Here is a 14,184-nt window from a genome sequence, read left to right as displayed (position 1 = left end):
AAATATTGATTGATTATGAATGCACTGGATAATTCCTCCTACCAATTCAGGATGATCTGGAGTAATTCTTACCCTCTCCTCACCAAAAGAATTCATCTCAAAATCATCTGAATGTCCTAGAAAGCAAACATGCCTCGGTCTCTTCTGAGATTTCTTGGCATTCAGTGGCTACTTCCATTTGTTAATCCTTTATAATCTCATTTTAGGCCTGGGGTTGGAATTAGTGACAGATCATTTATACTCCGACACAAGTCTGCACAACTAACATTGCACAGGAGGCCTCAGGGGGATCTGATACATTTAACTTCCTTTCCTCTGCTCTTCCCTCAGCCACTCCCAGAAAATACCTTGGGTTTTTCTGATAGGCCCAGAACAGTGCTTAAGATGGCTAGAAAAGTTTGGACTCTGTGGCAGAAACTGTTGATTTGGCTAATCTAGATTCTATTCCCAATTTACTTTTTTCTTTCCCATTTCCCCTTTAGAAGCTTGAAACATGAAATATTCTTTGTCTTAACTTTTTTTTTCTTGAGGTATAATTTATATACAGTGAAAAGCACAGAACTCAAGTGTAGCGTTCAATCAATTTTGACAAATTTTCACACTTCAGTATCCACACAATATCAAGATATATAACATCTCCATTTCTCCAGAAAATTCTTTTGTACTCTTTCTCTTTAAGCCCACTGCAATACATCATGAGAAATGCTGGACTGGAAGAAACACAAGCTGGAATCAAGAGAAATATCAATAACCTCAGATATGCAGATGACACCACCCTTATGGCAGAAAGTGAAGAGGAACTAAAAAGCCTCTTGATGAAAGTGAAAGAGGAGAGTGAAAAAGTTGGCTTAAAGCTCAACATTCAGAAAATGAAGATCATGGCATCCGGTCCCATCACTTCATGGGAAATAGATGGGGAAACAGTGGAAACAGTGTCAGACTTTATTTTTTTGGGCTCCAAAATCCCTGCAGATGGTGACTGCAGCCATGAAATTAAAAGACGCTTACTCCTTGGAAGAAAAGTTATGACCATCCTAGATAGTATATTCAAAAGCACAGACATTACTTTGCCGACTAAGGTCCGTCTAGTCAAGGCTCTGGTTTTTCCTGTGGTCATGTATGGGTGTGAGAGTTGGACTGTGAAGAAAGCTGAGAACGGAAGAATTGATGCTTTTGAACTGTGGTGTTGGAGAAGACTCTTGAGAGTCCCTTGGACTGCAAGGATATCCAACCAGTCCATTCTGAAGGAGATCAGCCCTGAGTGTTCTTTGGAAGGAATGATGCTGAAGCTGAAGCTTTAGTACTTTGGCCACCTCATGCGAAGAGTTGACTCATTGGAAAAGACTCTGATGCTGGGAGGGATTGGGGGCAGGAGAAGGGGATGACCGAGGAGGAGATGGCTGGATGGCATCACTGACTCGATGGACGTGAATCTGAGTGAACTCCGGGAGTTGGTTGATGGACAGGGAGGCCTGGCGTGCTGCGATTCATGGGGTCACAAAGAGTCGGACACGACTGAGCGACTGAACTGAACTGAACTGAACTGCCCCTAAACAATCATTGTGTTGATGTTTACACCTTGAATCAATTTATTTTAGAATTTTATATAAATGGAATCATACAGCCTATACGTACATATTTATAAATATATATGTATATATGTGTGTGTCTAGATTTTTTTCAGTCGGCAAAATGTTTCGAGATTCATCCAGATGGCTGTGAATGTTGGTAGTTCATCCTTTTTTATTACTGAGTGAAGTACCATTGTATGAACAAACCACAGTTTCTTTACCCATTTTGACTGATGGCTTCCTAAAATATTTCCAGTTTGAAGTTACCTTCCATAAAACAGTTGTAAGCATACTTGTGAGTCTTTGTGTTGACATACATTTTCATTTTGCTTAAATAAATACCTAGGAATGTAGTTGCATCAACAGTAAATGTACAACCAGTCCAGCCAGCCACATGGTGTGTGTACATAACCAGAACCATAGTAAATTCCATTCCCCTCTCTCTCTCACACACACACACACTTACACACAAGTAAATGTCTATGTTTTCAAAAATGATTGAATCATTTTTTAAATACACTGCAATTTTTAGAGCTATTTTAGGTTCACAGCAAAATTGAGCTTAAAGTACAGAGTTCCCATATAGTCCCTGACCCTTCACAAGCATAGCCTTCCCCACCATCAACATCCCACATCAGAGTGGTACATTTTTTACAGATGATGAATCTATACTGCTATAAACAGCACATAACTGGTTTTCGTGTGAACAAAATTTCAGCTCACTTGGATAAATACTAATTTGTGCAATTGCTGGGGTGCTCAGTAAGACTATGTTTTTTAAGAAATTCCCAAATTGACTCCAATGTGGCTGTATCATTTTGCATTCTGGCCAACAGTGAATGAGAGTTCTCATTCTACATTCTGGACAGCATTTGGTATTCTCTGGGTTTTGAACTTTTACCATTCTAGTGGTGTGAAGTAGTGTCTCATTACTTTAACTTGAATTTCCCTAATGAAATATGATGTGAGCATTTTTTTTCATATGCCTATTTGCCATCTGTATATTTTCTTTGGTGAAATATCTGCCAAGATCTTTAGCCTATTCTCTAATTGGGTTATTAGTTTTCTTATTGTTGAGTTTCAAGAGCTCTTTATATTTCAGATAACAGTCTTTTAAAAGGATATGTATTTTGCAGATATTTTCTCCTAGTTTGTGGCTTGATTTCTCATTCTCTTGACAATAGCTTTTGCAGAGCAGAAGCTTTTAATTTTTTTTCACCCTTTAAATTTTTTATTTTGTACTGGGGGTATAGCCAGTTATCTGCTATTCATTTCTGATTTATTTATATTTTTGATATAAACATAGAATGTACACTTTCATTCTTTCTACTCTGATGAATGCTGACAGCTTCTAAGCCCCACCTATCCCCTTTCCCCTTCTACCTACAGCTGAGAAAACTGGTAAGCAAGCCCCGGTGACCCCTCCTTTATAACTAGTGGAAATTTTGAAGTATGTGCGGGGTTCCTTGGCCTGGCCCCATCCCTAATCACCGTAAAAAACCCACTCTGGTCTCTTTTAAACAATAGTGAACCCGCTTGGGAGGCCTGCCCTGCTCTTTCCAGAATGCCCTGTTATGTGAGTAATGTCATTTTCATATCATCTGTGTGTGTGTGTGTGTGTGTGTGTGTGTGTGAAGTCATCAGTCTCAACGGTGGAACTACATTTTGAGTGAGGGTGTTCACAATAACTGGTGTTGTGAGCCAGATGTCTAGATGATGACTGCTATCACTGGGATCTTTCTTTTCTTGTTCTGACTTGTAGTATGGCAATATGCACTTTGAGCTGCTGCATTATGGCTGGTGGGCTCTTTGAGCTGTGTTGCCACCTTCTGTCAAGCTTGCACTTGAGCTGTACTGCTTTGTGCTACATTTACTGAATTCTGTCACGGCCTCTGTTATAGACTTAGCTGACCTATATCAGAAGCTTCAGTCGTTGTCATCTGGAGACAATGATGGGACAATTAGGAGCCCTCCTTGAAGTGTCATGTGTCTCAGTCCAGACCTATCTGTATGTCTCATATTGAGTTGTGTTTCTCGATTCCTTTATAAACAGTGACTGACGCCAAGCTCAAGGGAATGACTCTTGTTCTGTGAAGACTTTTGAGTGTCTTAAGCAGGCGTTGGCCCGCATTCTATGAAGTACTCAGGGGAAAGACTGCAATATATGATCCTATCAGGTGATCACTCATTGGGTGGAAGGGCAATTACACCGTAGCATACTGAGACCACACTCTTAAAGGCAAACAGTGTATGAGAACCCTACAAAATGCTTTGCTGCTGCTGCTGCTGCTGCCTATGCCTCTGTTGCCAAGAAAATCCTCCTCTTGTATTTGTATTTCCCCATATACAAAATTGTATTTTCCCAAGGAAAATACATTGGGCACCCTGGTGGCACAAGTAGGGGTTAAACCAACTGTGGGAAAAGTCTCAAACCCTGATGATACTGATTTGAGGCCTTCTGAAGGAAGAAATTTATAGATATGAGCAGGGTAGCAAGAATTCCTCTCATAGGTAAATCTAGTAACCCTAGAAAAGAGAGGGGGCATGGCAAGGGAGGGAAGAGGGAAGTGGGAGGAGAGAGGGAGGAAGGAAAGAAGGAAGGAAGAGAATCAGAGTGAGGAAGCAAGGAAAGAAAGAAACCTGAAAACAGGGGGAGGAAACAAAGAGACAAATACACACACACACAATTTGATCCAATTGGAAATCCGAAATTTACAAAAAATTCATACATTAGAAAGATCAAAAGCGATGTGTACTGGCTCTGCACGTCTACCACACAGGCTCTAAATTGACTTTAATGTCTGCAGACATACACCAGTTGGCCAGTCTTCATGGCCTTAATCCATACTGGAGCTCAAATTATACTGGTAATCTCACTAAATTTAAACCAGGTTCCCCTGCAATCTTGAAGAAGTCACTGAACACCAAAGAGAGAGCAAACAAGTACGCCTCACCTTAATTATCAGGACTACTGACTTGCCTCAATTTCACATGATCTTACCACTCATTGCTCCCCGCCCCCAATATATCTCACAGTAGTCATGGACACTCTGATCCAATGAGCAACACACTAAAATTAAATTAAGTCCTCCACGCCTGAAAACTGGCTTGTAACAATAGGACTTCATGGACTTTTGGGTATAGTTAATATGCTCCAGTGTAAATGAAAACAGGGCCTTCAAAGTTGAAACCCGTTATAGGGAATATATTTAGAGAAGGGGTGATTATGCCCACTGTTTCTCCATTCAACAACTCAGTTTGGCCTATTTTTAAACTTGGAAAGAAGAAAGATGCCTCACAGTGGGTTACCAAAATCCTAATGCCATTGTCATACCTGTTAAGGTCCCTACCCAATATTTCTGAAATTGTTGGCTCTGTTCAAACAGCAAGTGGTAAATATTTCACTCTTGAGGATTTGGTTGATAAATGTTCTGTTCAGTGCCTATTGCAACAGCCTCTGTCACAGTGCTTTCATCTCTGAAGGGACACAATCCATCTCCCCCCACATGCTGATGGGGTACCTCAGCAACCCTGCCATCACACAGTCTTTGCAGGCAAGATCTTAAATGCATACCAGGAGTGCAGGCATGACATTGCACTGATGAATTCCTGTTTGAAGAGATTCATTAAACACCCTCATTCAGGATCAGAAAAGACAAGCTCATGAAAAGAGGATGGGCCGTGATCCCACACATAGTGCAAATTCTGGCCACCTCCATTAAATTCCTGAAATTATTTGCTCATTCGAAGGCCCTTGCATCCCTGACACTATTAAGGAACTATAAGCTACTGACCCTGTAAGCACCCACATTATTAGAACAGGACCAACATCTATAAAGGTATCTATATGCCTTTTGGAGGCTTCAAGACAAAAAATGCCTTATTTACAAATTTGACTTAAGCCAACTTGCAAAATCAGCCCAACTTGAATGGGCCCTCCTCCAACAAGCAGCTCTACTATCTACATAAGCTACAAGTTAAGAAAGCTTCCCCTTCATGCCCTCCAAAGACTCCTTCATCCTAGAGGCTTTAGCATCCACCTCTCATGCCTCCTGGAGTCTCTGGACCACCCACAGTGGTCACTTTCCTTTCAAGGCCATTCTGTCCCCCTGTGAATCAAAGGAACCAATCACATTTGGACAGATGGACCCTCAGTGAATCTCTAGGTTGGGTGTAGATCTTGAAAAAACAATTCTTCCCAACAGCTTATATTATGAAAGCGTTTTATTGAACACATTCTGGAGATAGTCAGACCAGATGGGATTGGGGTGAGGACTCCGTTTTGATGGTTTAGATACTGGAAAACATTGGATTCTTCTGTCACCGAGGACCAGGCTATAGAGACTCAAAGGCTGCTTGGGAGCAGAGCATAGAATCAGGACACACCAGGCTAGAGACTGGGGGTTGGGCCTTCCAGGAACCAAAGAATGTGGGTCTGCGATAGGCTTCATTGACTAGACTCCAGAAGAGGAGGAAACGTGGCTTGAGACACCACCTAGAAGAGGTGGATGCCACAGGTGGATGCCACGGCCGGCTGCTGGGCTTGGGAGGCAGTGACTTGCTGCAGGCTCTTAGCTCTTGAAGCTCTTCCGAGAGGAGGAAGTGGTGGAGACAAATTTGACGCTGGAGCTGCTGCCCCCACCACTGCCAAAGCCCAAGCTTCGGCCACTGCTTGCACTGAAGCCAGAGCCCCCGACACCGAGCCCACCGCCTAGGCCAACACCCCCGCTGCTGCTGGAGTAGAAGCTGCTGCTGCCGCCTCCGCCGAGACCTCCGCCCAGACCTCCGCCCAGGCCGCCGCCGAGGCCACCGCCCAGGCCACCTCCAAAGCCACTGCCACCACCGTAGCCTGAGGAAACGGTGTTTGTGACGACAGCTGCAGAGAAAGGAGGGGAAAACTTGGTGAGACCAGCCTGGCAGATTGTTCCTATGCATCTAATTTATTTGATCCTGCTGCTGTTAGCACTGTATGTGGCCCCTTTTAGACAGCTGCAGATGAAGCCTAGAAGAACTAAGTCATTTAGCGAAGCTCCCTAATAGAAAGCTGGTGAACACTGTAAGCAAGGGACAGTGCTAAGTCCCCCAAGGGAATGGGGGTCAGGGCAAGGCTGGGGGACAGAGTCCAAGAAGGGTAAGATACAGGGCCCACCCTTTAGGAGATAAGACACGAGCCCTGTTGCTTCCTGTCTCAACCTTTGTTTTTGTGCCTGTACCACCTGCTTCTCACTAAGTATATTAAACAACCATTTGGGAGATGGGCATGTCTGGTAGCTAGAAACAGTGGGACTCTGAGTTGCACCAAATACCCTGTATTGTCATCATTGTTAATGTCTGTTCAAAGTTACTTACAGATGTTGACTGGTCCAACTCCTTCTCCACTCAGTCTGAAAGGGAAAATTTGAAATGAGTTAAAATCCCACCCCAAAAGACAGCAGTAATCTCTGTGGATAACTCCAATAGTCATGTTTAGAGCTTGTTCTCTGAGCTAGGAGACTGCACGCCTGAAAAACTGCTTGAATTAGAGAAAGAGATAGCTCTCTGGAGAGACTTGCTAAAAGAATAGGTCTCAACCTAGGAACAGGTCATCAAAGGAAGGTTATAATTCACACTCTCCTCTACCCATTACATGGAAAATGTGAGGGAGAGGCTGTGGGAACTATACATATGTATACTGTTGCCTTATAGGAGCCGCATCCTGTGAGAAGACTTGGCTTGGACAGGAATACATCAAGGAGGAAGCAGGCAATGGACAGTCAGCTCAGTCAGAAGACTGAAGAAAATGCAGTAGTTTGAGAATCCAAAGGCAGATGAGTTTAACTCAACTGGAGTAATCATGAAAGGCTTCCTGGAGGAAGAAGCACTTGAAGAATGAGAAAGACGTGTGTGGGGTTGCTTAGTTGTTTGAAGGAGAGGCAGCATTGAAGAATATTGGTGGTGGGTCAGAAAAGTGAGTTGAGGTCACATTGTGTAGATCAGCTGTATGTCCGCGTGTCAGATTGGGCTGGATCAGATCATTGGATTCATGATGGATAATCACCAGGTACAAGGAGTGGCCACTTGTGTGTGTGTGTTTTGACAGCCGGCAGTGGAGCAGAAGCTCTACTTTATCAAACGTGAGGCCACTGTGGATTCTTGATGTCAGCCGTGTCACCCACCTGCACTCCTCGCCCTCCAGCAGCTTCCTGTAGGTGGCGATCTCCACGTCCAAGGCCAGCTTGGTGTTCATCAGCTCCTGGTACTCCCTCAGCAGACGTGCCATGTCCTGCTTGGCCTTCTGCAGGGCGTCCTCCAGCTCCGCCAGCTTGTTCCTGGCATCCTTGAGGGCCAGCTCCCCACGCTGCTCAGCATCAGCGATGGCATTCTGCAGGTTGGCACACTAGAGGGGAAGGAAGGAAGGGTGGGACACTTTAGAAGCTCACCTGGGCCTGAGGTGTCTCTTTCTGAGATTGCAGAGAGAAGCCAGCACATTTGCCCTGGTCATTGCGGATGGTGGAATACTGAAGTGCTGGTACCTGCTCCAGCTCTGTGTGTATATGTTTGGAAAGCAAAACAAAGTTGGTTCCCCTTTAAGAACTCAAGCTCCTTCCCTGCCTTCTTTCCCTACCTGTTTTTTAACATTGTCGATCTCGGATCTCAGCCTCTGGATCATCCTGTTCATCTCAGAGATCTCATGCTTGGTGTTACGGAGATCATCACCATGGCGACCTGCAGTCTGCTGCAGCTCCTCATACTGATGCCAACGGAAAAGAAGAAAGAGTCCATTACACGAGGGTGGAAACGCTTTCCCAAGTTCACAGGTAGGAGCTACCACAAGGTGGTAAGTGGCATAGTTTTTGGGAGCCTGGAGCTGGTCTTAATTTCCTCTTTAGCCCCTTTGCTTTTCTGTAGACACTGGTGTGAAACAGTGAGATTCTCTTTAAGATTCTTGAATTTATATGGCAGATTGTATGCATGTCTCATAACTCCTCCCAATAGGCCTCAGCAGGTCTCAGGAGCCCCATCCTTAGCCTTTGGTCAAGGCCTGGAATACTTGACGTGTGTCCTTCCCTCATTCAGGACACTTCGCCACAGCACCCACCTTGGTCTGGTACCAGGACTCAGCTTCTGTGCGGCTGCGGTTGGCAATGTCTTCGTACTGGGCCTTGACCTCAGCAATGATGCTGTCCAAGTCCAGGCTGCGGTTGTTGTCCATGGACAGGACCACGGATGTGTCTGAGACGTGCGTCTGCATCTGGGACAGCTCCTGCAGGGAGATTTGAAGTCAATCATATGAGTCCATTTTATTTAATATCATTCCATTCAAATCTTCTGTTCATTGTTCTATGTCAACCTGAGGAAAAAAATAATAACCTCCTACCTATTAATGAAAAACTTAGGTCAGTTAATAAATAATTCAAATCACTACTAAATTTATATTTTAAATTTAATAACTCTGAACATCAAGAAACCCCTACCATGTAACCTCTCAGACTTGACTCTTCTTAGGTCAAAATTGATCTGAAAAGAACTTGATGGTGTGGTTTGCCATGCTGGGAGTTAGCAGAGACAGGATGGTATTCCAGAAAAGGGAGATGGCCAGGAAAAGTATACCTGGGCTTCTAATACCTCACTCTAAATCTCACTCTGCAGACTGATGATTGTAGAGGTCTTTTGCTTTAAGTTTAACTTTAAAAAGAGAGAGAGAATTAGCTTTATTAAGTAATAAAGTGTGAATAGTACTGAAAGAGTAGAAAAGACAAATATGTGCCCATGCCACAGGAACCACTGAAAAGTCACTTAATCCTAGAGACCCTAATCCCTGGTGATGTCCCAGTGACCATCTCTCTGGCTCCTGAACAAGGGACATTTCTTACCGCATCAAAGAACATCTTCATGAAGTTGATCTCGTCCATCAGTGCATCAACCTTGGCCTCTAGTTCCACTTTGTTCATGTAGGCAGCGTCCACATCCTAGAGAAACATGGGTGGTTGGCACTGCATCCCATTTCCACTCTGACTTAAATGAACAATACCTTAAATGAGCATAACCACAGGCGACAGTTTCTCTGCTACCCACATACCTTCTTCAGCATCACAAACTCATTCTCGGCAGTGGTACGCTTGTTGATTTCATCTTCATACCTGGTAGTAAAAAGGAATGGGAAGTGCTTATCAGAGGATGAGGCCTAGGGCCTGTACTGCACATAGTCAACTGTGAGCCTACCTTCCCCCTGGAAGAGGCCTCTCACATCATATGGACAAAGAGGGAGGGACACCAGGAGTAAGAACCTTCGGGCAAGCTCCCTACCCGTTAGGATACTGTTTTTTCTGTAATTGCCTAGCAGATAGCTATTCTATTAATGCTGTAATTCAGTCACTTCAGGAACATTTCTGTAGAAAAACTATACAGCTTCATTCAAATTTCACATCTAGTCCATTTCTCTAGTGCTTAATTTTTCAGCTTTCATGGCCTTTGAAAAACAAAAAACGAGCAGTCCAGCTGCTGGTTCATAAGGACTAAAGAAATTGTTTAGTACTTAGACCAACCTAGATTACATCATCAGTTCCTGCTTCGAGGGGAATCCATCAAAAAGTCCACGTTGTGTACTTTGAGTGTACTGGGGAGGAAGGTCCCCCAAAGCAAGGATTACATGACTGCTTTTTTCACCAGGTCATGCCAAGGGCACTGAGCTTGTTACTCTGGCTGGAGGCTAAGTATCTTGCAGAGGGACTGAGCTTGCAGCTAGAACTTTCTAACCATGGACGTAATTTTTTCCCCAGCACTTTAGGTGTCCATGAAATGTATCTGTTTTCAGTCCTTGGGAAAGGCATAAGCAGTGGTCTGGTTGTAAAGTATATTTGGTGCAAAGACTCGCCCTGTCTCCATTCTACCCCAGCTCACTTGTTCTTGAAGTCCTCCACCAAGTCCTGCATGTTCCTGAGCTCCGAGTCCAGGCGGCCTCTCTCCCCAAGGATACCATCCAGCTGTCTCCTGAGGTTGTTGATGTACTGCTCAAACAAAGGCTCCAGGTTCTGCCTCACGGTCTTGGTGCCCTGCTCCTGCAGCAGGGTCCACTTGGTGTCCAGGACCTTGTTCTGCTGCTCCAGGAACCGCACCTGGAGGGGGCAGAGTTTGAAGATGGAGATGTCTGAATTTCATGTTTCAATGATCAACTTTTCAGTTTTCCTCCCTTCTCATGCTGTCCCCCTAAATCTTCCCATGGGCAGTGCTTGGACCTGGGATGAAGAGGACAGGTCCAGAGTGAAGCATCTAAACTCACTCTGCTAGGGGAGACAGGACACTTATTCAGGGCGCAAATAGCACTGGCTGTGGCTGGGCAGAGCATGGCCCAGGCAGGGGTGGCTGTAAAGGTGCTCAGGCTACTGTCCAGTGAACAGATCCACCTTTCCATGCAATCAGCCCCGTTACATGGAGCACAGAATGCATCTCTCTTCCCAACAGTCAGTAAAGAGCCTTCAGGGGGTCAGCTATGAAGGGGATGAATTAAGACCCTCTCTTCCAAGCTGCCAGTCTAATTAAGAAAGTGGGCCACAAATCCAGGACACAAAGAGAAAAACATAGGAAGATATTTGTGCAAGGTCAGGAAATCTCCCCTCTTCCCACTTCTTTAGCACATACCCCACATTCATGGTCGTTTTCCACCAAGAATCAGTTCTCACCTTGTCAATGAAGGAGGCAAACTTGTTGTTGAGGGTCTTGATCTGCTCCCGCTCCTCAGTCCTCACCCGCTGGATGGTGGGGTCGATTTGCAGGTTGAGGGGAGTCAGGAGACTCTGGTTGACGGTGACCTCTTGGATGCCTCCAGGGGGGCACACAGGAAAGCCAGGACCACCGAAGCCACCTCCAAAGCCAGCTCCACCACCGAGCCCAAAGCCACCACCGCCAGCTCCACCGCCAAAACCAAATCCGCTCCCGGCTCCACCTCCAAAGCCATAGCCGCCTCCAGCACCAGCACCAAATCGGTTCCTGAAGCCACCGCCGCTGGCGCTGATGGAAATCCTCTTGGAGCCCCCTAGGTTGTAGAGGCTCCGACTGCCAAAGCCACCGGCACCGTAAGCACCCCCAAGGCTGACCCTGCCAAAGCCGCCACCGCCGCCACCCCCGGACCGGGACACGGAGGTGAAACTGGTGCGGGAGACGGACGGGGTGATGGCAGAGGCAGTGCTGAAGCTGCGGCTGCCCCCGCTCCGGAAGGACACGGTTGACTGGCGAGACATGATGGCTGGTTCCTAGTGGAGTAAGAGTAGCGAGAACTAGCGGTCGCGAGGTGCTGGAGAGAAAGAGCAGCGCGGGACAGGACGCGGAAGGCGGCTCTGTTACCTGGGAGCCGCAAGCCCCGCTTTTATCCTCTAGACCTGGTTTGGGCGGGAGAGTTGTTGAGCTGTGAATGATTAAGTGGGCTGGGCATGCCTGGGGGCAGCTGTGAGCTCACCGACACACCTGCGCAGCGGTGTGGGGTGCAAACGCTGTCTTCCTGGCAGGCTCTGCTCAGCTAGGGATAAACTTGCCTCGCAGCCCTGATATCTTGGCAGCGAACAGACCATGCTGCCAGCAAATCTTTTGACCGGGGCCTAGAGCTGTGAGTAGCCCAAAGAAGGGTGCTGGGAAGCAAGGGGGCATTTGGCCAAAGTCCTGAAGGGTCCTTCCAGGATCAGGAACGTCATCAAACATTGCAGCACATTGCACGCTGTCCACGAACAGGGGCAGAGCGAGTCCCCCACTGGCAGTGGTCTGCTCTGCTTATTCCTTTAGGGAGAGCTTGCTTCAGGGGCTTCAGCCCTTGGAAAGCCAGCTGTGGCCTGATCTCTCAACTCTGTGCCAGAGGGGAAAATAGACTTCCATCACATACTGCAAAACTCCATTTCTTAGAGGAGGCACAGTTACACCAGAGCCTGCTGGGCAGATTCTCCTGCAAGATTTGGGCCAGAAAGTCTCCCCAAGAACCAAGTTCCAGAAAGAGAGACTGTGGGACACCCTCAGACCCCGGTCTATCCCACTTTGCTCTCTGCAGGGACAGACCCATCCCACCACAACGCCTCCTAGTTCAGCCTTTTCTGCTGCATTGAACTTTTCCCTTGCCCTTTGGCCCAGGCAGGCCCCAGAGGCGGCTTAGCAAACCCAGGGCCCCCTTGCCATCAATCCCTCCCCTAGAATCCTGTCACTCCGCCTGGCAGTCACGTCTCTCTTCAGGGGGAGCTGCTCTGCCTGTTCCCCTGCCCCCCAGGTGTGTTCCAGCAAGCCCTTGGTGATTCCACTAGGGAAGAAATGAGTCATCGTATCTGTTGATACAGGCTGAAGGCCGCCACAAACACATACCTGCAGGAGTTCTTAATCTCGTCAGGAACATGTCGAGAGTCGGCCAGCCTGTTATAACGGCAAACCACCCTGTTCCAAGCAGCGGGAATTGCTGGGCTTTCTCTCAGCTCCAGCCTGAACCCTCCTTCAGGGCCGGGGGGATGGAAAAGGAGTTCTAAATCTATGGATCATCCTGCCAGAGAGACTAGAAGGGGCAGGTTTGGGTAACCAGGGAGCTGGCCTGACTATCTGCCAGTTGTTTTAGGAAGCACCCTCAGCCCAGCTCCCAGTTAGTCCTTTCGGCAAAGCTTGTCTGGGTGGGCTATGGTATTAGATGGAGGAAAAGGGGCCTGGTTGGGTTTTACAAATTTCTGTCTTAAATTACACTCCCTCTTTTTGGCTGCAGACTTGAGTGGGGTCTTGTATGTGCCTCGTCAGAACAGAAATAGGAATCTCAGGCAGTGCTTGGGTCATTAAGAGTTGTTGGGGTAGGGGAGATCCCTAGGCTAGGGCTGGAGGCAGGGGTAGGGTGGGGATGGGTTTGAAGCTGCGGGACTGAGCGGCTATGTTCTCAGAGTAAAGGAATAAGGACCCAGCCACGGCTTAGGAACCTCTAGTCAGGGCCTGCAGTCGGCCACAGGGCAGCTACGGCTGTGGGAAAATGACTCGGAGCCACTGGGGATCAGCCAAGAGGTGATTATTCACCTGAGGCTGTGATGAGAAGGCAGCAGTGGCCAGGTAAATCCAGACAGACAGACAGACAGATCAATGGCCAGAGCTGGCCTTATAAGTCTTGGGCAATGAATGAGGTTTTGCTGCCTCCTTCCCTAGAGAATTCCTGAGGCACTCAAAGGTGACTTTTACAGAGCTTGCCAATTTCGCACTTGCCTCTCACGGAACAGACACGACTATCCTGGGGTTCCTGAGACATAGGGATGGACCCTCATCCCCCGACAGAACAGAAGCAGCTATCTGGGAACTCCTAACATGAATCTTCTCTCTCCCCTGGAAGTCACCATCAGGGCATGGTCCCTCCTACCCACCCCCCACCAACACCTGACCTGAGTCTAGTCTCCACTGCCCTTGGGGAAGCCCCACCCTCCCAAGACACTAGGACATTCTTTTCTCTCCATTCCTTCTTGTCCAGGAAGGAGAAGGACTCAGGGGAACAGGAATGCATTCTGGCCAGTCTGAGAAGGGCTGGAGTGTGCCAAGCTCAGATTCATATGCCAGGGACCAAAGGGGTGTAGGTGGCAAATCAATGTGGTCGGGCGTGTTTGGGTGCCTCGCTGGGGGAAAAGCACCTATCTCTGTGGGA

The 14,184-nt window shown here is 46.9% G+C and overlaps 1 protein-coding gene across 2 annotated transcripts; it reads right to left on the bottom strand.

Annotated features, from left to right (window-relative positions):
- Positions 1 to 6,142: 6,142 nt before the first annotated feature.
- On the bottom strand, positions 6,143 to 11,788 carry KRT5 (keratin 5). Of its 2 annotated transcripts, XM_068972227.1 has the most exons (10): positions 11,231 to 11,788; positions 10,452 to 10,666; positions 9,631 to 9,691; positions 9,425 to 9,520; positions 8,650 to 8,814; positions 8,176 to 8,301; positions 7,727 to 7,947; positions 6,921 to 6,955; positions 6,373 to 6,447; positions 6,143 to 6,330 (listed from the first exon to the last, which is right to left on the bottom strand). In XM_068972227.1, exons 1-10 carry the CDS (start codon positions 11,786 to 11,788, stop codon positions 6,143 to 6,145), a joined length of 1,740 nt encoding a protein of 579 aa, XP_068828328.1. The 2 variants fall into 2 exon arrangements, with proteins under 2 accessions (XP_068828328.1, XP_068828327.1); XM_068972226.1 differs by having other exon boundaries at positions 6,143 to 6,447.
- Positions 11,789 to 14,184: the final 2,396 nt, after the last annotated feature.

The sequence above is a fragment of the Capricornis sumatraensis genome, chromosome 4 (genome assembly GCF_032405125.1).
Source record: "Capricornis sumatraensis isolate serow.1 chromosome 4, serow.2, whole genome shotgun sequence".
NCBI classification, from domain to species: Eukaryota; Metazoa; Chordata; class Mammalia; order Artiodactyla; family Bovidae; genus Capricornis; species Capricornis sumatraensis.
The sequence above is the reverse complement of the archived record's forward strand: the minus strand, read 5'-3'. Positions and strand labels throughout refer to the sequence as shown.

Excerpts from the sequence above, each read along its gene's own strand:
- KRT5 (XM_068972226.1), bottom strand. The coding sequence starts at position 11,788 with ATGTCTCGCCAGTCAACCGTGTCCTTCCGGAGCGGGGGCAGCCGCAGC. Across the intron at positions 6,956-7,726 it reads CTGGAGGGCGAGGAGTGCAG|ACTGAGTGGAGAAGGAGTTG; the intron begins GTGGGTGACACG and ends TTTCCCTTTCAG. Across the intron at positions 6,448-6,920 it reads AGTTGGACCAGTCAACATCT|CTGTCGTCACAAACACCGTT; the intron begins GTAAGTAACTTT and ends CTTTCTCTGCAG.